The sequence below is a fragment of the Galeopterus variegatus genome, unplaced genomic scaffold, assembly GCF_000696425.1.
Source record: "Galeopterus variegatus unplaced genomic scaffold, G_variegatus-3.0.2 Scaffold132, whole genome shotgun sequence".
NCBI lineage: Eukaryota > Metazoa > Chordata > Mammalia > Dermoptera > Cynocephalidae > Galeopterus > Galeopterus variegatus.
In genome coordinates this window covers 821367-844032 of record NW_007726243.1, presented here as the reverse complement: position 1 = coordinate 844032, position 22666 = coordinate 821367, and the positions used below count along the sequence as shown (strand labels likewise).

General features: G+C 37.5%; 1 protein-coding gene across 6 annotated transcripts in view; it reads left to right on the top strand.

The window, feature by feature from the left end:
* The window catches only part of BBX (bobby sox homolog (Drosophila)), a 284645-nt gene that overhangs the window by 243820 nt on the left and 18159 nt on the right, over positions 1-22666 (top strand). For 5 of the 6 annotated variants that reach the window (XM_008588813.1, XM_008588839.1, XM_008588828.1 and 2 more), the window contains 3 exons: positions 1172-1320; positions 12803-12892; positions 14247-14306. In XM_008588813.1, the coding sequence (XP_008587035.1) occupies positions 1172-1320; positions 12803-12892; positions 14247-14306 (299 nt within the window). The remainder of the gene's footprint in view (positions 1-1171; positions 1321-12802; positions 12893-14246; positions 14307-22666) is intronic. The other variant, XM_008588833.1, reaches the window with a different exon arrangement.

The window sequence follows — 22666 nt, the reverse complement described above, 5'->3', positions numbered from 1 at the left end:
CTCATTAGTATCAGAAAATATCTGATATTCCATTAGTACAAATTTTTTTAATTGAATGAGAAAAAATGATTTTATTAAGGGAGGAGCATGCCCCCCCACCTACCAGCCTCCACTGCTTTGGTAGAACTTAGGAATGGCCCTAGAAGCATCTCAAGGACATCCCTTAGCTACCAGACTAACACATTGGCTTCTTGTTAAGTTGGTACTAAAGCTGCTCTCCTCTTCCCCATACACCTTCCATATTCCATCTACCAAGCACAGCAGTTCTCCTGCAGCTTATCCCATCTGTCTGGGTTTCATCTTAGTTAATAAATTTCACTAAATGGAAGCCAGCAGCCAGGCTAGGTTCCAGCAGGAATGCTGCCATTGCTGTGTGGGGAGCCTTAGAGACAGTCAAAACCAGCCCAAGGATTTCCCAACTTTACTGGTGGCATTTCTAAAGTCATTTCTGGTTTAAGTTAAAGTAGTGTTGCCTCTCTGCCATTGTGTTCATTGAAAACTGGCTTTTCTCATTGAATGTTTAATCCTCATCCTGGTCAACTCTCCATAACTTTTTCTAATATTCAAAATTTGTGTGTTTGCTCTTTGTTTGTGCATACGTGCTTTAACCAAGCACTAGTCAATAAATATTTTTAAAGAAACTAATCTGGCTGGCCAGTTAGCTAAGTTGGTTAGAGCATAGCCTTTTAACGCCAAGGTCAAAGGTTTGGATCCCCATACTGGCCAGCCACAAAAAAAGAAAAAACAAAGGAAAACTAATCTCACAAAACTACTAATGTAGCATATTAGCATAAGCTTGCCAGTATATGTACATGTATATGAATCTTTAGAATGAGAAATCATATGAATAGAGTATGCTTTGTACTGAACTTTATGAAAAGTTTCCCGTAGCAAATTCCATACTTCAAAACTATTCCAGTATTTTAAACCATTTTTCTACTATTCTAAGGCAATAACATAACACCATGTGAATTTACTATGAAAACTGTATTGTTAAATCTCAAGCATTTCTGAAAAGATGGGTTTTTTCCTTACACGGAATTCACTTTTAAAATCCCTAATTCCCAGGGATCCTGTTTTCAAATGGAATATCTTAAAATATATATCATATCATTTTCTATTCAAATATTTGGTCATGTGCTGATTGAATTCCCTCTCCCACTTTTCATAGCTCAGCAAAGCTGGATGAAGAATTTGAAAAAAAATTCAACAGCCTCCCTCAATATAGTCCTGTTACATTTGACCGGAAATGTGTACCTGTACCAAGAAAAAAGAAGAAGACTGGAAATGTGTCCTCTGAACCGACTAAAACCAGCAAAGGTTAGATGTGACCTGTACCTTTCTGCAATGTAGTCAGAATCTCAGCTGACCCCTCTGCTGAGCTTCCGCAGCTCCCTGAAAATATGTAATTGGATTTACTAGGGAGGTAGAAGTTCAGGTTGCTTTCCAAGATTATCTTGATCCCTGCCTCGCTTCTATATCCCTTCTTTCCTTCCTAATTTTAATCAGCCTCTGTCCTTTTGCATCTCAAATTGTACATTTGCCAAGCTTTTTCAAAAGTGTTACATATGGTCTTTGACCTTTTGCTTTCTAAAATTCTAATTTGGAATTTTAAGCTTTTCTTGGGCAGAAATTGCTGGATGAGTCCAATTCTTCTGTTCCCTGTATCTACAACAGGATGGACTCTGGTACTACGAAATTGTTCTGTTTGCCTGATAAGCAGACACTATTCTTTTGATAGTGTCTGCTTATCAGGCAATATCAATTTATCATTTTTTTTTTAAAAAAAAGGTAAATTCTTTTCTTTCTTTCCTTTTTTTTTTTTTCCTTTGGTGGCTGGCTGGTTGGGGGATCCAAACCCATGACCTTGGTATTATAAGGCTCCATTCTAACCAGCTGAGCTAACCAACCACCCCTACTGGCAAATTCTTATGGAACAAATGAAAATAAAACTACCTGCAATACTTCAGCAATATTATTTTAATTTGTTTTGATAAATTTAGAAAAATGTTTTGTTGGCATATTCATTTCTCGAGAGTATCAGCTTGTCCTCTGTCTATATCAGGGAAGATTTTAAAATTATCAACGTGACTTGGATGGATCTCAGCATTCATCAGTAGTAACACTATAGTCCAAAGGAGATTTTAAAGAGTGTGGGGATGTTTTCATTGGTCTCAATACCTAGGACCACTGTTGACATTTGTGGTTTCAGGGGCTGGGGTGCTAAACATCCCGCCCTGCTCAGGACATTCAAGCACAATGAAAGATTGTCTTACACAAATGACAATATTGCTGTCATTGAGAAATTGCTCTTCTGATTTCATTTGACATCTACAATTGGTGAGGAAAATGTACCTATAGTTTTCCACACAGATGTGAAAGACTTTATTCACTTAGCTCTCCAGTAAGACATGAATAATTGGTGTGGCTGAGCTATAGTTTCTTACAGGATAAAATTCTGAGCTGGATTTGTTGTAAGAGTTGTGTAATTATCTTGCAAAAGTAGCTGCCTGTTGCCTACTTTATGTTAAATCAGATTTATTCCCTTTTGTGTATTTTAGTTTAGATAGATAGGTCAGATATAAATATTGACAGGGAGATACAGTTTCATGTATTTTAAGGGAATATTTAAGATATATGGACTAGGGAAAATTTCTTCTCTGAAGAAACCAAAATCTTTCTTCTTCAAGATGTAAAATCCTTTTGTGCACTGGAATTGACACAACCGAAGAGGGCCACTTTGAGATCTGTATCTCAAGATAGAACTAAAAAGCTGAAGAAAAGTTCCTCTTCATGATTAAAGGCAGGGAGGAACATAAAATTCATTTTAGAATTAGCTCAGTTTTCCTCTGTGGTTAATAAAAACAAGTCTAGTGAATAAAGAACTAAAAAAGAAATGTTGTTGCATCACCAAGTTTGCTCAGCTGGGAAAACAAAAAAGGATTGTATAGAGATCTTCAAGATGGGTAGGAAAGAAATAAAGTAGACTTGTTGACAGGTTGGTAGCTGAGCACCATAATGGATTATCAAATAGAATGACAGTCTTTGTGCTCTGGAGATATTTAGGAATAGGCAAACTAGTCTGTGACCCAAAAGATGTCAGGTATCTTGAGCTCCCATAATCCTTGGATTTAAAGTTGCTGATAAATACCTGACAAGGCAATAAAATAGAACTTGATTAATGTACAGAAAGTATTTCTTCTTCCACTCCTTGTACTTCAAGACATTCATGTTAGAGCTCTGAGGTTGGCCAAATTATCTATCAGGGAATATAACAATAGATTTATTTTTGTAAAGCTATAAAACCCTGAAGTTAGAATCTATTTTTATGATATCTTCTCTTGGGTCTTAGTTGTCTGTTACATGATTTTCCTCTCTCAGATGAAATAACAGTATTTCTTTTGATATGAAATAGCTTTTTGTAGCTTTGGATTATATTTCATACAATATCATCTCAACTCTCCCATTATATCTCTCAAGCCACAAAGTCACTGGTTCTTATACAGTATATCAATAATTAAACCACGTAGGAAGTCTTCCAAGACTTCAGATTTTGCTCTGCATTCTGACTCATGTAGCAAAATGCAGTTAAAATAAGCAAAAATTAAATAATATATTCTCTATTTAGTAAATTAAAGAAATTATATTTGGGGCTGATTGTAATTTGGCATTAGCAGCACCAATGTACTAGACTACAGGTTATTAATGAATTATCGTACTAGCTGTGCTGTAATTGCTTGATCTTTAGGGGATAGAGGAGATTGTTTTCTTAAACTCTAGACCCTTTGCACCATTGCGTAATGAATCATTCAAAGCAAACAGTGTGTACGCCATCATTAATTTATTAGTAAAAGAGTATGTGTCCATTGAAACCTTATTTTTCTTCTAACAATTTGCCATTTGTCTATATTTTACTTTCTCCTATATTTGTCATCATTCAGCATTCATTATGTATTTTTCCCTGACTTGTACTAGGTAGGTACCTTTTTACGTAACTTCAGGTTACGTAAAATATATAGAATTTTTCTGAAATATAATTTCTAGAAGAAATGATTATGCATGCATTTATACAGTCATATATCTCAGAATCACAATACCTGCTTAGGTTTATTTCTCTATTTTTCTAATAGTCTCCTTGTTCATATCTGTATTTCCAAGTAGTCTTTTCCCCTTTCCCATTGACCCCCCTTCTATCTCTGCCCTGTTTCTTATGACTGTGTAATGGGTCTTGTCAAAAACTACAATGAAAAGGGATGAAAATAACTTTAACCTTCCTCCAGCTGGGTTTGGGCTATGTTGTAGGAGAACTGAGCATGATAATTTAGGAATAGAATTTTCTTTTGCATTTAAGAACAGATTATTCACTAAATTATAATCTAACTCACAATGCAATTCAGTTGAAGCAGCCTAATCTTAGTGTTTTCTGGGTTATCTCTCACAGTCATTTTTATATATTTTTAGAAGAAAACTTTATAAGTCTAAATTTAATTGTAATCTTAAGAGATTTGTTTTGACACATTATTTTATGTATATTGCTAATGTATGAAACATTTACAAAAGTATCAGAAATCAGAGTTCTCTGCAAAATGGTAATTTTCAAACGGAAGTAGGGTCATTGAGAAAGAGCTAATTGAATTCAATTTAGAGTGTTTAAATTATGCTTCATCTTGACTCTTGACTTCACTTCTCCTCCTTTATCCCTTCTATCTTTACATAGTTCTTTGACCAAACATACTATTAGTCCTTATTTTTTTCCAATCCACATGTATATTTTAAGATGGAAATTTTAAATGGTTAAGGATTTAAGATTTTTTAAAAAAAAAATCACTGTGATAATAAAGAAGCAGGCTTACAAAATTAAAGGTTGAAGACAATCCCCTATTTGGGATTGAGCCAACCTGAAGATATTTTTTGTCTTAGAGAACTGAGATCCATTGACAGCCAACCAGCTTTTCCTCTTGGGAGGTTATAGCTTCCAATTTGGACAGAATTCTGTATTTCTCCTTTTAACTGAGAGTCTTCATTGCCACCAAACTTTTTAAGGAACATGGTAACAGCATGTTTGCAGATAGAAAAGGTATATACCTAATAAAATCTTAAGTTCTACCACCATTGGAGTTATGCCTGATACTTGTCTCCAACAACAGTTCTAAAGAGCAGGATTCTCTTAATTCACCTTACTTACTGAATTGGAAATATTATACCAGGCTAAAACTGAAATGGCTTCTCTATCACTACAGCTTGTCATCCAAAAAATGTCCATTATTCGGCAAACCTTGGACAACATTAGTGTTTTAGAAAGGTTATTGTTAATGGCACCCCTCTTATACTCTACGCTTGTGGTTTGGCCCTGCCATTTTCTACCCAGCTGTGAAGTTGGGGTGCAAAGGAGATTGATACCTTCAGAATACAGGCCATCATGCACAAAAACTTAAGTAGAGACCTAAGCCAGTTTGCATAACAGCAGTGAGTGATTTTGTTGTAAGGAAGCTGAAGCTGATAGAAAAATTCTCTTAAAAAATTTGGTAGGGGGCCGGCCCGGTGGCGCACTGCTATAGTGCGCTGCTTGGGAAGCGCGGCGTCGCTCCCGCTGAGGGTTCGGATCCCACATACAGACCGGTTCCCGCTCACTGGCTGAGCGGGGCGCGGGAGCAACACTGAGGGCTGCGATCCCGTTGCCGGTCCCGGTCCGGTACGGTGGCGACACTGAGGGTTGCGATCCGTTGCCGGACACGGAAAAAAAAAAAAAAAAAAAAAAAAAAAAAAAAAATTTGGTAGGGAAAGAGATGGTATAGAAGTTTGAGGTAGTAGTATAGTGAGGGACAATTGCCACTTCTTGATTTTCTGGATGATTCCTTCTAAAACCCTTTTCTCTGCTTTTTACTTTCTACCTTTTTTCCCCCTCCATGGACACTGCTACATTAATGGAACAATTAAGAAAAAAGATGGTAGTAAATTTTCTTATCTTTTCTACTCATTACATATTTCGACTTTACTTTCTTTAGACAAAATATCACACATATGTACCATGCTGGTGAGCAGAAATAGAAGTGTTCACTTCTTGACTCTAAAATTGCTGCTTCTCAGTGACTACAGTTATATCTTACCTATTACTTTCTTTTCAAGTTGGTCACTTTCTTTTTTATATGATGTTGTTATTTACTTACAGTAGTTTTATAGCTGTAGTCTGGGGAGGGTGGCTAGGAGCAAGGAATTTAAAAAATTTAAGTTTACAGAAGCTCTTCTATGTACAAAACTGCTGTGGATTTTTTTTTTTCTTTTTTCAGTGTTAAAATTGATTGACAAGCTCTGTCTTTAGCTTTGTCTTTAAATTGTTACTTTTTAGATTTCTGTAAGTGTGGCGAGATCTGAAAAGATATATTCTTTCCTAACCCATTCCATACATCAAATCAATTTGCTTCTGTGAACAGTTCTTTATATCATTCTCCTGTGAGTTAGTACCTTATTATATTAAATTATTTTTCTACAGGCCAATCACTAGGATCTTTATGACCCTGAGAAGTCTCAGGATTGTTTTTCTGCTTTTTCCTACTTCTGTTTTCCATGATTGCCTATTTATCATCAGGTGCACCAGCCTGCAGATTCCTGGGCTGTATGAAACAGATTACAGAAAACACCTGTAGTATTAGTGTTGCATGTACACATGATATATTTTCCTTGTACTTGTTAAATTTCTTTTCTCTTGTTGCTGCACTTATTCCCAAAGAAGTAAACAAGTAGGCATTTTCTATTTTTATTGCCAGCCACCACCACCTAATTCAGAAGTGTTTGCTACTGGTTACTTAGAAGGATGGCTTGGTGTAGTAATCAAAAAAACACTTGCATAGATTTACAGTATCAATAATAACAACAATGTGTCATTTCTTGAGCTCTTTCTTTGTGCCAAGCAATGTTTTAAGAGCTTTCTTTATTGATGAAACAAATATTTATTGAGCACCTGTTACATGCTAAGCACCATTGTAGGCACTTAGATTATATCTATGAATGAAAACAAAGAACCCTACTGTCATGGAGTTTACACTGAAGTGGGGGGACCAGACAATAAATAAGCCTAAACAATAAGCAAAGTATATAATGTGTTTGGAGGTGAGAAGTTCTATGAAAAAAATAATGGGTTGATAGAGCAGGTAGGCAGAAGATCAAAAAAGAAAGAGTAGACTTGAGCAATACTGTAAACAAACTAGAACTAACAGACATATATAGAACATTCCACCCAACAGTAGCAGAATACACATTCTTCTCAAGTGCACATGCAGTGATCTCTAAAATAGATCATACACTAGACCATAAAACAAACCAAAGCATTTAAAGGATTAAAATAATACAAAGTATGTTCTCTGACCACAGTGAATTGATATTAATAATAGTTGGAAAAATTTGGGGGAAACTCACAAATTTGTGGAAATTAAGCAGCAGACTCCTAGAGAGATAACCAGTATGTCAAAGAAAAAATAAAAAGGGAAATCAGAAAGTACTTTGAGATGAATAAGAATAAAGACACAGCATACCAAAATTTAAGGGATACAACTAAAGCAATGCTTAGCAGGAAATTTATAGCTCTAAATGCCTATATTAAGAAAGAAGATCTCAAATCAGTACCTAGACTTTGACCTTAAGACACTGGAAAAAGAAGAGCAAATTAAACCTAGAGGAAGCAAAAGGAAGGAAATAACAAAGATTAGAGAGGAAATTAATGAAATGAGATTAATTAGATAAATAATAGAAAAACAATGGAGAAAATCAAAGAAACCCAAAACTCATTCTTTGAAAAGAACAACAAAATTGGGAGACATTTAGCTAGATTGACCAAAAAAAAGAGAGAAGGCTCAAATTATTAGAGTCAAAAAATGTCGGGCCGGCCCGGTGGCGCACTGCTACAGTGCGCCGCTTGGGAAGTGCGGCGGCGCTCCCGCCGAGGGTTCAGATCCCACATACAGACCGGCCGCTCACTGGCTGAGCGAGGAGCGGGGGCAACACCGAGGATTGCGATTCCGTTGCCAGTCCCGGTCCGGTACGGGCGCGACACTGAGGGTTGCGATCCGTTGCCGGTCACGAAAAAAAAGACAAAAAAAGACCAAAAAAAAAAAAAAAAAAAAAGTCATAGAGGACATTATTACCAACTTTACAGAAATGGAAAGGATTATAAAGGAATCCTATGAAAAATTGTATGTAGGCTAATAAATTAGATAACCTAGATGAAACAAACAATTCCTAGAAAGAGACAAACTACCAAACTGACTTAAGAAGAAATAGACAATCTAAATAGACCTATTACTAGTGAAGAGAATGAATTTGTAATCAAAAAAGTTCCCAGAAAATTAAAGCCCATATGCAGATGGCTTTACCACTGGATTTTATCAAGCATTTAAAGAACAATTAATATTAATTCTTTACAAAATAATACAAAAGTTGGAAAAGGAATGAACACTTCCAACTCATTCTATGAGGCCCATATTACCCTGTCAAAACTAAACAAAGGCATCACAAGAAATGAAAACTACAAACCAATATCTCTTATAAATATGGACACAAAAATTCTCAACAAAATACTAGCAAAACAAATCCAGCAACATAAGAAGAAGAATTACACATTATGACTAAGTGGGATTTTACCCCAGGATTACAAGATTGATTTAATATGTAAAAATCATTTAATGTAATATACCATATCAATAGAATAAAAAACAAAAATCATATATCATCTCCATAGATGTAGAAAAAGCACTAGGAAGAGAAGGGAGCTTCTTTAGCCTGATAAAGGGTGTCTACAGAAACATACAGCTAACATCATACTTAATGCTAAAAGATTTGATACTGTCCCCCTAAGCTAAGGAACAAAGACAGGACATGCGCTCTCACCACCTCTGCTCAACACTATACTGGAAATTCTAGCCAGGGCAATGAAGCAAAAATAAAAAAGAAAGAGAAAGAAACAGCATCTAGATTGGAAAGGAAGAAGTAAAACTATCTCTGTTCTCAGATGAAATGATCTTATAGATAGAAAATTCTAAGGAATCCACTAAAAAACTTTTATAGCTAATAAATGAGTTAGGATTGCAGGACACAAAATTATTATATGAAAAATAATTATAGTTTATATACTTGCAATGAACAACCCAAAAATGAAATTAGGAAAAAAATTCTATTTACAATAGCATTAAAAAGAATAAAGTACTTAGGAATAAATTTAACAAAAGAAGCACAACACAATAAAAATTGCAAAACATTGTTGAAAGAAAGATGATAGAAATAAATAGAAAAAATATCCCATGTTCATGGATTAGAGGACTTAATACTGTTCAGATATTACCATCCCCCAAATTAATCTACAGATTCAACTCATTCTTCTCAAAATCCCAGGTGACTTCTTTGTAAAAATCGACAAAGGATACTAAAATTAATATGGAATTGCAGGAGATTCAGAATAGCCAAAATAATCTTGAAAAAGAAAAAAGTAGTAATTTATTTCAAAACAGACTATAAAACAATAGTAATCAAGACAGTGTTTTGCTAATATAAAGAAAGACATGTACATCAATGGAATAAATTTGAGGGTCCAGAAATCTATATATTTTTGGTCAACCGATTTTCAACAAGGATGACAAGACTATTCAGTGGGAAAAGAATCGTCTTTTCAAAAATGATGCTGCAACAACTGAATGTCTATATGAAAAAGGATGAAGTTAGACGCTTTCTTTACTTCATACCGTGTGCAAAATTTAACTAAAAATGGATCAAAGACTTAAATGTAAGAGCTAAAATTATAAAACTTTTCAAAGAAAACGTAGGGTAAACCTTCATGACCTCAGATTTGTCAGTGGATCCTTAAATATGACACCTAAAGCCCAAGCAACAAAGGACAAAATAGATAACTTGGGCTATATCAAAATTAGAAACATTTGTGCTTCGAAGGACACTGTCAAAAAAGTGAAAAGACATCCCACAGAATGAGAGGACATATTTGCAAATCACATTTCTGATAAGGGACTTTTATCTAGAATATATAAAAAACTCTTACAACTGAACAGAAAAAAAGTCAACTCTATTAAAAAATAGGCAAGTGATCTGAATAGACATTTCTCCAAAGAAGATATACAAATGTCTAATAAGTACATGAAAAGATGCTTAACATCATCATTTGTCAGGGAAATGCAAAACAAAACCTCAGTGAAGACACTTCATGTCCTTAGGATGGCCATAATCAAAAAGACAGATAATAACAAATGTTAGAGAGGATGTGGAGAAATCGAAACTCTTATACATTGCTAATGGGAGTGTATAATGGTGTGGCTGCTTTATTAAATAGTCTGGCAGTTCCTCAAAAGGATAAACATAAAGTTACCATATGACTCAGCACTTTCACTTCTAGGTATATCCAAGAGAAATGAACAAATACATTCACACAAAAGCTCATATATGAGTGTCTGTAACAGCATTATTCATAAAAGCCAAAAGGTGGAAAAAACCCAAATGTCCACATAAACAAAATGTGTTACATCCATACGATGGAATATTATTCAGCCTGATACATGCTACAGCATGGATGAGCCTTGAAAATATTATGCTAAGCCAGAAGGCTAGTCAAAAACTACCCATTATATGATTCCATTTATATGAAATTTTCAGAATAGGCAAATCTATAAAGACAAAGTATATTAGTGATTGCTTGAGGGTATGGGAAATGCAAGTATAGGAGAGATGATAGCTAAAAAGTACAGAATTGATTTTTGAGGTTACGAGATGTTCTAAAATTGGTGAGGATTGCAAATATTTGTGAATATAAAAACCATTGATTATATACTTTAAGTAGGTGAATTGTATGATATATGAATTATATTTAATTAAAAATTTTTTAAAACAGCTTATGAAGCTTCTAACTTTTTAAATCTTCACACCAATCCCTGTGAGTTAGGTATTATTATGATACCCATTTACAGAGGAGGAAATAGAAATTGTGTAAAAGAATAGATTTGTGAGGGAAACGGAGATCACAAGTGATGAGGTTGGGTTGCAGTTTTACATCAGAGTGGTCTGGAGATATTTGAGCAAAGCCTTGAAGGAGGTAAAGTTACCCATGTAGATAAAGCAGATGTGTGACTGCATGTGAAGGAACAGCTAGGAGGCCAGTGCAGCTAGAGAAGTGAAGAAGGAGGGGCATAGCATGATATGAGGTTACAGAGGTAATGGGCATCTGAATCACATAGGTCCTTCCTTGTAAGACATTGAGAGCTTGCTGGCTTTTCAAATAAGCAGAATAGAAGAGGGCTGGCTGGAGCGATGCATTTGTGAGCCATTAGCCTGTAGCTGGTATTTAAAGCCCTGAGACTAGAGGTCATCACCAGAGAAGTGAGAGTAAGTAGAGGAGAGAATGAGAATGGAGCCACGGGCATTTCCAAATCAGGAAGTCAGGGAAAAGAGGAGGAAGCAAAGGAGACAGGGAAAGACGAGTGAGGGAGGAAGGAAAACAAGAGGAGGTGCTATCCCAGAAGCCCAGTGAAGGACACATTCAAGCAGAGAATGTGGCTGAAGGGGGCAGCCATGTCAGAAGATGCTGATGCAGCCTAGTATGATAAAGACAGACAATTGGCCTTCATAACATGGGGCCCTTGATGACCCTGAGAAGAGCAGTTTTTCTTGAGTGGCAGTGCGGAAGCCTGGTGGGAGTGCGTTTAAGGCAGAGTGGAAAGAGAGAAATGGGAGACAGTGAGTACAGGCAACCTTTCTGAGGAGAATTTTGCTGCAGGGGGAAACAGAACAGGGGCAGTAACTGATGTGAGAGAAGTTTGAGCAGAAGAAGCCTTCTTTTTTAAGTTGGGAGAAATACTATATGATTGTATACTGACGGAATACCCACTAGAGAGGGAGAAGTGATGATGCTAAGCCAGACATAGAGGGTTGGGCTAGGGCACAGTGGAGGGACTGGCCAGATGGGAGCCTAGAAAGTTCACTTCTGCAGGAAGGCAGAGCAGGAGCCGGGATGCCACAGGGGCAGCCTATGAAGCTTCCAACTCTTTAAATCGTTACACCAACCCCATGTTAGACACTATTATGATCCCCATTTACAGATGAAGAAACAGAAGTTATGTAAAATTATTAAGTCATTTTGACATAGGAATATCCACAAAGTATAGAAAGCATCCTGCTTTAGTGAAGTCAATGCTGTTATTATTGTTAACTGAAAATTTTCAATTCTATTTTATTCGAGAAAACTATGATGAAATTTGAGACTTCTCCCCCCTCCCATGAAAAAGGTTTTTTGGTGAATACTTTTCAATTTTTAATTAGTTTTTTCTTCCTAGAATATCCTCATAAAAGGTCAGGAAACTATCTGATGCTCTCAGGTCAACCATTGTCCTAAAAGTGCTACCCTTGTGTGAAAATCAGTTTCTTAGGAGAGGTGAAATGCACATGCTATCCCTTGCTTCATGATACTTAAGAGTCAAAAGTAAAATCTTTTCTCTACTGCAGACTACAGCCACTCTTCTGTTACTGGTTGTAGTCTGTTTCTACTCACTAAATCTGCAATTTCTGCTTAGGGGGTCCCAGCCCTAATGGAGGCTTCTGCCCAATACATTTCTAAGGAAAATCTCGCTGAATTTAATTAAGCCTAAAGAAGGGGGCTGAGCACCAGTCAGATGAGCAAAGATGCAAGACAATATTTCTTGCGACTCAATTTGCTTATTCCACAGGAGAGGGGAGGGTGTAATTGTTTAAAAACACACAATATTGTTTTATGAAATATTGTGAATTTAAAATATATTTATATTAATATTGTCTGTAGGTCCTTTCCAGTCTCAGAAAAAGAACTTATTCCACAAAATTGTCAGCAAATATAAGCACAAAAAGGAGAAGCCTAATGTTCCGGAAAAAGGTATTGGTGCCTTTCACCCTCCATTAAGGTTTCTTGGCCACCTCCATTGTGAACTCATCTTTGAGTAATGCTTTCGTGCACGGCCTTTGCCTTCCCCTCCCTGTGCTTGCTTCTGTCCCATCAGCTGAGGATGCAGGCATAGTCATTCTTTCTAGATTCGCAGCTAATTGCAAATCTCCTTCACTTGAAGTTCTGCTCAGATATGTATTTGTCCCTGTTTTTGGAGTTGTATATGAATCATAAAATTGTTTCTTCTCATCTCTATTTAGTGCATTTTGTAATTTAGTCTGTTTGACCTCTTATGCATTTATTTTCTTTGACTATTCTTGCTTTTCTCATGTATGGCAGCCCTACATACCATGACCACATTTTCCTACTTCCTGAAATCTTACCAGTTTTATATTCTTGTGAAAGTCTCACCATTGCTGTACTTTTGTGACACATGAGGATTCTTGTTGACCTTTTTCTCCTAAGTTGTAATCTATCTCTCCCCACCCCCGGTCTATATTCTTCATCATTTGCAGGCTCTTCTTCCCACCTCCTTTAGTCATGTAACTGTTATTTCCTGAGGGCACTAGAGACTTACTACACTCTACTCCCCTGTACTCTGAACATCTATCTTGTTCTGATCTCAATGGGCCCTTGAACCTCTTCAGGGCTAGTCTTAAGATCTCTCTTTTCTCATAGTTCAGGACTCCTATTCTTCTTTCACGTAAAAGGTAAATCTTCCCATCTGGCTCAGTGCAGCCACATGTCCTGGAGGACAGGCTTTCTGTAGCATCTCCCTGCATGTTGGTGTCATGACTCATAAAGCTACCCATCCGATGCCCATGGTGTCCTACTTGCATGGCCAAATGTGAAGCATTTCATGTTTCTTGAATGAGGCTTTAAATGCAGCTATCTTCTGTGTGTAGACATATGTGCCTGTGTGTTCCTGTACGTAACTCTACTTAATTTGGGTTTTATTTTCACCTTCACTTTGGCTTCTTAGTTTTGTTTTGGATATTGATATATTTTCCTCTGCTTCCAGTGAAAAAACATTATTCTTTAGTAAAATGCCAGCTTTTTATTATTTCCTTTTACTGATCTTCAAATTACCTTGGTAAAAGTCACAAAATTACCTAACAGTATTTTTCATAAAATACAAAAATTTATTTTTAATCCATTTTTTTTCTGTAGCCTCATTATTTTAGTTGGTAGATGCCATTTTGAAAATTAATTAATTGAAATAAAATTCTGCTTCATTTGTGTGATGTTGTATTTAAGTTATTTTGTATACTGTCTTGTTATTTTTTAGTATGTGTGTCTACAGTAGGAATAGAGTTTCACTTTTCTTTTCTATCATTGTTTTTAGGAAGTGGGGATCAATGGTCAAACAAGCCACTTTTCTTGGATGCCATTCACCCTACAGAAGGTAAAAGAAGCAATATTTCTTGTTTAATTTCAGGTAGTCTAAGCTGGAAATGGCATAAGTTTTACAGGCTTAAAAATGGCATAATTTACATAGGATCAATCAACAGTATTAGACCTGAATGTTCATAATTAGGTGATTTTTCATTTTCAAATAAAAACTACTATTTGGGGGACTCTTGCCAAGGGTTAAATAGTGTGTAACATGGTGTTTAATTTGTTAAAGGCAGGTTTGTAACCTTTGAATCACATTAATCAGAGATTAGAGTGTTTCCTAACAATGTATTCAGCATTACAGTTCATGTAGCAGGCAGATGTTCATGCTCATGGGATTCAGAATAGGACATTATGGGGCTCTTGTGGTTGGCTGGGCATAGGCGGGCCTTCAGAAGTGGGTTCTGGCCTGAATGTTTTCCCTAGCCTACCTCCCAGTACCTCTAAACATATATAGAATGCCTCTGAAGCTTATGTACAGCCAAAGAAAAATCGAATATTAACTAGTCATGTTACAGGTCCTAGGTGCAGATTTTATTTTGAAATTTCCCACAGCCATATTTATTTGTGGTTTTATCTAACTACTATTAGGTATTGTATTAGATGCATGCTGATTTCTGTGACGGTGAAGGGGCCATCCCTCCCTTCTTCCCGTTAATTCCCTTTTTCCCATTGTAGATATTTAAAAGAGCTGAATGTTTTTGTAGTGCTTGATTAAGAGTCGCTTTAATTTGAAAACTGCAGGGAATCTTAGAGATCATCCAGTTTGGACTCCTTTGAATTGCTTATGTGCAGAAGGGGGAATGTAATTACCAAGTCCACATCTCTTGATTCCCAAATACACTCTTGTTCCTTTACTGAAATGGAGAAAAAAAAAAAATAAAATAAAACGCACATTTGGCCTAAGTCACTTACCACAAATACTCAGGTTTTTAATATATTTATCAAAAATATTCAAGTTTGAGTTAATATTAAACATAAATGTTGGGGGTTTGGTAAGCACAGTTCCCATGAGCCTCGTCTGCTTTTATGTCATTTTACTTTCATCCCAACAGTACATCTATTTTCTAACCTGTTATTTCACATTCACAATCTTATGGAGTAGTATTTCTGCTAAGTGCTGGCCAAAACAAAATATGAATTATGCTCTTTCCAGCATTAAATCCTAACATCTCCAAATTGACAATTAGCTCTTGTATATTTTAAAAATATATTCCTCACAGATTTGATAAATGTAAGGCACCGATGAACTATCAGAAGGATCTAAAAGGCATTTAAGACCACATTACTTGAAATGATGCTCTTCTAAGTACTTTATTTTGTTTTTTAAACACTGAAAACCCTACAGAGGTACCAGAACATGTGCAGTGTGGTAGAAAGAGCACTGACCTAGGAATTAGGAGATCCAGTTCTAGTCTCAGATGGCCCACTAATTCACATTTTTAATGGGATGAATTGTTTAACTTCTCTAGGAGCCACTCTTCATGTTTGTACTAAGTACATGTGTGGTTCATGTGTTTAGGGATAGTAGTACACAAACTGGTTGGGTGGATGGTGTGATAATAGAAGCACCATATTCTGTAGCCCTAATTTTTGCCTTTGGAGGTGGGGAGGCAGAAAAAATAAATCAATTTTGAGTCTTATAGGCAGTCTTAAGAGTTCAGTAGAAATAGAGTTATTATTGGTGATATTTAATTATATTTATTATTAATATAAGACGAAACTTTGGAGAACATGCACTGAGAACTGTATGTCCTTTATTTTGTGTAGAGAGCAAACTCATTTTACATGGCCAGAAAAATAGGAATCAATTTGAGCATCAGAAATTACTAGTAATTTAATGTCACCTTTTTGGTTATTTATTTTCGTACTATTGCAACATTTCTTGTTTGGGTGGTGACCATGTCCTTTGTGAATTATCTAGGCTCTTTACTTCATCCTTTGTCTCACCTATGGCCATATCACTGCTTATTAAAATTTTGCCTTGGAGGGTATAAATATATAAGTACAGAAAATGAAATGATAATACAGGATAATTTTAACGTGTAAGCCATCCTGTACAAAGGTTAGACAGAAATTGTTTGTACTGATGTCTATAATGGAAATGTTGATTCAACTGAGACTCTGTAGTTGTTTGGCTATTCTGATTTCTGTTAGAGTGTATGACTTAAATTCACTATGCTTTCTTTACACCACCTTATGAATAATTGCCTTGCAGTTTTTTGGTTTTTTTTCCCCAAAATATCAGAAATCTTTACATGCTCAGTAATACATCAGAGGTTTAAATGCTAAGCTTATAACCTGTTTTAAGCATTTTTCCTTGTGCTTTTAAAATTCAAAATGGCTAATCCACTTCCTGAAACTTTTACATATAAAAAAAAAAAAAAAAAAAAAGATTGCCCACAGCCTAGAAATAAAGGTAAAATTTTCAGATAAACCAAGAAGACCTACCTCTGCCGCTGTGTTTATCTTTTTGCTGAATTATGGTGTCATATACTCATGCTTAAGCTAGAGGTTTCTAATTGCAATAGTGATGAAGGTTATAATTAATATTTAATATCATTTTACACTTTACAGAGGGCTTTCACACATATACATACTTTTTTATTTCATCTTGACAGTAGCCCCAGTGAGTTAAGGAGGGCTTACCAGCCCCAAGTACGTGGTAAGGAATTTAAAGCCCAACCAACACAAGCAGGAAGGGAAGAAACCAGGACTCTCTCCAATTAAGTACATTAGCCACTACAGTTTCAATTTATCAGGCCTATCTGTAGACTTTTAACCCTCATTTGGTTCAGATGTTGAACACATAAATGGTATCTTACAAGGAAAAAAAAACCCCAAAACCTCAGAATAGGAATCTCCACAACATTAGTTTCTTTGCAATGTATAAATCTAATTACAGGAGGGAAAACTGGTTTATGGTTAGATTTTCCAACATGATCCACAGCAACCAGTCTAACTTGATTTCTTTTCTCAAGTTTGACATAGTTGCTATGTAACTTCAGCAGTCTCCTAGGATCATAGATAAAACTCATTTGATTCTTTTTCTTGTGTTCCATTCAGCATCTGACTGTTGTTTCAGCTCATGGGAGACCAACCAAAGGCAATGAGATTCCAGATCTGGCTATAATAATTTCAGTGCAATTTTCGATCCCCTAGTTTGGAATGTGAATTCATGACTGAAGCACTCTCGGGGCCTCCTAGAGATCAATACAAATGCAGTGCTACTTTCCCCAAAAAGTGTATTCCACGTTTTGGGAACAGAGTTTAGAAAACCTAATGTGGCTCCAAGTGTGTTACGGTTATTGCTGAGTGTAAAAAGTAGCCCTGTGGACTTGTTCCACAGCCCACAGTAGTTTTGTGTGTTCAATTAAAGAGGAAAGAGAAATGACTAATTTATTTTTGGATGACAAAGCCTTTCTTTTCTCACATTTCCATTAGTTTGACAGGGGAAGTAACTGGCTTGCTGTCTTTGTGCTCAACTTTCAGCCTTGTTTCCTTCTGTGAGCTTTTTTCATATCATGTCCTCACCACAAAGCCTTTGTTTGCTTTGCCAATGCTGCTGGACCCAAATCTACTCTTTTGTTCCAGTCAGCTGCTGCTTTGACTCAGATTTACCTGGCTTTCCCAATTCTTCTGTTTTACGAGAAGGTTCTCCCTGAGGGCTGACCCTGAAGGTTGCTGTCTAGGCCACCAAATAAAACAGTATGTTCTGGGTTTAACCCCTGTTTCAAAGCATTGGGTGGGACCCTTACCTCCTCTTCCAAAATTTTGCAAGGCCACATTACATACCTTTTTCACATATAGATGATCTGCAGGGCCCATGATTACTTATTGATCTAATAGTGAATTTAGAGGAGACTTCTAACACTACCTCCTTTTGGGGGACTTAGGGGAGCTTCCAGTGTATTCTTTTTTGCCTCTTCCACTTAGTCTGCAACCTGCTTCACTCCTTTACTGTCTCCTAACATACTGACCTCTGGGACTTGAGTAATGCTGATATGTTTTGGCCAACCTGCCTTTGACACCCTGCCTCCCTTGCCTGCTGGTTTCTGAGCTTTCCCTAGTCCCAGTCTGCTTTTAGGCCTGAACTGCAACTCTTACTTGCAATCCCTTTGCAGCTGTGCCCTTGGCTTCATATTGTGTTTTTACCAACTCGTCTGGAACAAACTAGAAAAGGAACAACCACTGAATAGAAATGAAACCATTTGAAGGTACACACACACACAAAAGCAGTGCTAGTCAAGGGATTATTGTTCCACAGCCTTGTGACTCTGGAGCTGACTCGAGGCTCACTTTTCCCTGGCGAGGACCCTGATTGTAGACTATATAGCAAAATCAACATTATTTTATGGCTGGATGGCTCCTTTAGAGCTAATATAGTCCAACCTCCATCTTTATTTATTTATTTATTTTTTTTACTTTTTTTTAAAAGATGACCAGTAAGGGGATCTCAACCCTTGGCTTGGTGTTGTCAACACCATGCTCAGCTAGTGAGCCAACCAGCCATCCCTGTATAGGATCCGAACCCGTGGCCTTGGTGTTATCAGCACCACACTCTCCTGAGTGAGCCATGGGCCGGCCCCCAACCTCCATCTTTAAATGAAAAAACTGAGACCCATGGTCCCACAGTTAGTAAATTAAAAAGTCTCAAGAGTAGAATTCAGATCTCTATGACTGTGTTATTTCCATTACCTCATGACCTCTGAGTAGAAATCAGTTCATCTTTCCCAACCCATCTGACCTTCCTTTTTCTGGCAGCCTTTTCTTTTGCCTTCTTGGTGGTTCTTTCTTTTCTTTTTTTTTTTTTTCCTTTTTGTCTTTCTTTACTGACCGGTAACGGGATCGCAACCCTCAGTGTTGCGCCCGTACCGGGGACCGGCAACAGGATCGCAACCCTTGGTGTTGCGCCCGCACCGCGCTCAGCCAGTGAGCGGGAACCGGTCTCCACATGGGATCCGAACCCTCGGCGGGAGCGCCGCCACACTCCCAAGCAGCGCACTCTCCAGTGCACCACCGGGCCGGCCCATTGGTGGTTCTTTCTCTGAGCAGTTCTTCCGACGTAACACACCTTTCCATCTTTGGAACCCTGCTATACCCTTCTTTCCACAAGTTCAGGATTTTTCCAGGAAGAGGAAACAGAAAAGGAAAGAGGTTTATACTCTTGAAATGTTCATCTGTAATGTAGTGATCATATTGGAGAGGTGAACAAAACTCCAAGTCTCTGTTATCAGAAGGGACAACTGATGGATCTGGATAAGAAACTAGAAATGTTGAAGCTTGTGAATGTTCAGTAGAGATTATTTAACATTTATTGTGAATTTAATTATTGGTTTCTTTATACTTACAGAAGACTTTGAATTTTAAGGCTAAAGCAGAGTCATGAAACTTTTGGAGTGTTTCTAACCAAAGTATCTTTCATTTTGCTTGAAGCTTTTATTGTAGTTTTAAAAAATCTTAAAATATATACCACCACTGGCCTATGATAAGCTAAATATCAAAGTATAAATATTCCGTGACTAAGGAACTGACATTATCAAAATTAGTCTGTCATTGAGTTAGACCTGTTTGACCTGGGTATACATCTACAATTTAAAAGGAGCCCTTTTCCTAATTTTTCATTACTTACTTGAAAAGGTGTTTGGTAGCATTGTCAAATACTTTTTTTTTTTTTTTAATAACTGTTATCTTAAGTCTGTCCCCACACAGCCATCTGTTAAGCAATATTGAGGTAAGGCCAAGCTACAAATCATGGTGTGATTTGTGCTTTACATATTTTCTTTTGATATAATTGAAATTGTTTCCTACTTGTTTTGGAATGTGAAGCCTGGAATAACCTCTTCTTTCCAAACATCTATTAAAGACAAGGTGCCATTCTTTTCAGGGAAAAATATCTTACTAATTCATAGCCCTCCTTTCTTGAGGATATACCCAAACCTATTAGAGAGCTAGATTAAACATTTTAAATGAGGCCTATGCAAGTGTTTGTACAAACAAGAGCATTTTTTCACACCTTAAGTTATTCTTGCTTTGTCTTTTTTTTTCCTCTTACTTTAGCTCTTTGTTCTTACTATGTTGTGTGTGTGTGTGTGTGTGTGTGTGTGTATTACTTTTTTGCCAATGACTGCTTTCAGATCCACCTTCTGATAAGTACCTTCAGTTATCCTCCAGGTTTAGTTCGTCTGGAGTTTGTCATGTCAAACCTTGATTTTCTGACCCACATTCTTTGTCAAAAATGATTTCTATGCCTGTCCTAACAGATTACATAGTTAAAAAATAGGAAAATGCATCTTTTTCCTGCCTAAACGCCCTTAGGCCACTGGAATAAAAAAAAAGTCCCAACCATGAGACTTGACTACATGTCTATACTCCTAAATGATTACTAAACTTGTATCTGCATATTCTTTTCTTTTAAATTAAGGGGGGAGTGGTGAACTCCTAAGGAAATAAGTATGTGAGATAAGACACAAGCATTCCCAACCTATTTAAACAGGAAATAAAGTCTTTGGTGGTGGCTATGTGGCTGCCAGAGCGAGTTGGGAAAGGGCTACTAGAACTGACCTAAGATTGGGTGAACAGGACTTCTGGTCAAGATAGCGGAATAGACAGTCCCTAGCATCACTCTCTCCCACAAATCAACTGATTTAAACTATAAAGCATAACATCAAGTGCATACGGAATGGGGAAACATCCAGCGGGGGAGGCAGAAGCTCTGCAGAGACCACATGCCCTGTGGGGCCGCCATCACACGATCCAGCAGATAGGCTTCACCGCCACCACCCAGCTCCATTCCCAGCCCGGCCCAGTGTGCACAGAGTGGGGAGATGTCCGGCAGGGGAGGCGGGAACTCCACGGGGACCACACTGCTGCCAGGCGATCCAGCAGCCGGCCCAATGCGTACGGAGCACAGAGACGTCCAGCAGGGGAGGTGGAAGCTCCATAGAATCCACACACCCTGTTGAGGGGGCTGCTGCCATGTGATCCGGCAGCAGGTAGGCTTCACCGCTGCCACCCAGCTCCATCCCAAGCCTGGCCTAGCGCTCATGGAGTAGGGAGACACCCAGCAGGGGAAGGGGAAGCTCCACGGAGACCACACGCTCTGCAGTGCCTCCACGCATCCCAGCAGCCCAGCCCAGAGTGCACAGAACAGGGAGAAGCCCAGCACGGGAGGTGGAAACTCAGCAGAGACCACACACCCTGCAGTACCGCCCCGTGATCCAGCAGCCCGGCCAAGTCCAAGCTGACCAGAGAGGTGGCTCCCTGGAGAGGCCCAAGACCCAAGGCAACCACACACACAAGGCACTAGTGGCCAACTGAGCAGTCACTGAGGTAGCCATACCAAATTGGCAACCATAGCAACATATGAGTCAGACAATAATGTCAAACCTGTGGACTGTGAAACCCCATCAAAATGAATAAACATCGAAGAAAAGATACAAGAAATATGAAAAATCAAGAAAGTACACAACCAAAGGGTAATAACTCTCAAGCTCTAGATCCTATAGAACAAGAAGCCCTTGAAATGACTGACAAGGAATTTCGAGTGATAATTCTAAGGAACCTGAATGAGATACAAGAAAACTCAGCTAGACATCATGGTGAAATGAGGAAAAGTATACAGGACCTGAAAGAAGAAATGTACAAGGAAATCAATACCCTGAGAAAAAATGTAGCAGAACTTGCCAAACTGAAGAATTTATTCAGCGAAATAAAAAACACAACAGAGAGTTTAACCAGCAGGCTTGCGGGAGTTGAAGAGAGAACCTCTGAACTTGAAGATGGGCTGTTTGAAATAACACAAGCAGACAAAAAAGAAGAAAAAAGAATCAAAGGAATTGAAGAAAATTTGAGAGAGATATCAGACAACCTTAAGCACTCAAATATCCAAGCCATGGGTATTCCAGAGGGGAGGAAAAAGGAGATTGCATTGAAAACATAGTCAACAAAATAGTGGCAGAAAACTTCCCAGGTATAGGAAAAATCACAAATCTTCAGATCCAGGAAGCTCAACAATCTCCAAACGTATTCAACTCAAAAAGGTCTTCTCCAGGACATATTATAGTCAAATTGGCAAAACTCAAAGACAAAGAGAGAATCTTAAAAGCTGCAAGAGAGAAGCGTCAAATCACCTATTAGGGAGCCCCAATTAGACTAACATCAGACTTTTCATCACAAATCCTAAAAGCCAGAAAGGAATAGGATAATATATTCAAAATACTAAAAGACAGAGATTGCCAGCCAAGAATACTCTACCCTGGAAGGCTATCCTTCCGAAATGGAGGGCAAATAGGATATTTCTCAGACAATCAAAAACTGCAGGAGTTCACCACCACACGACCACCCTTACAAGAAATTCTCAAGGGAGTA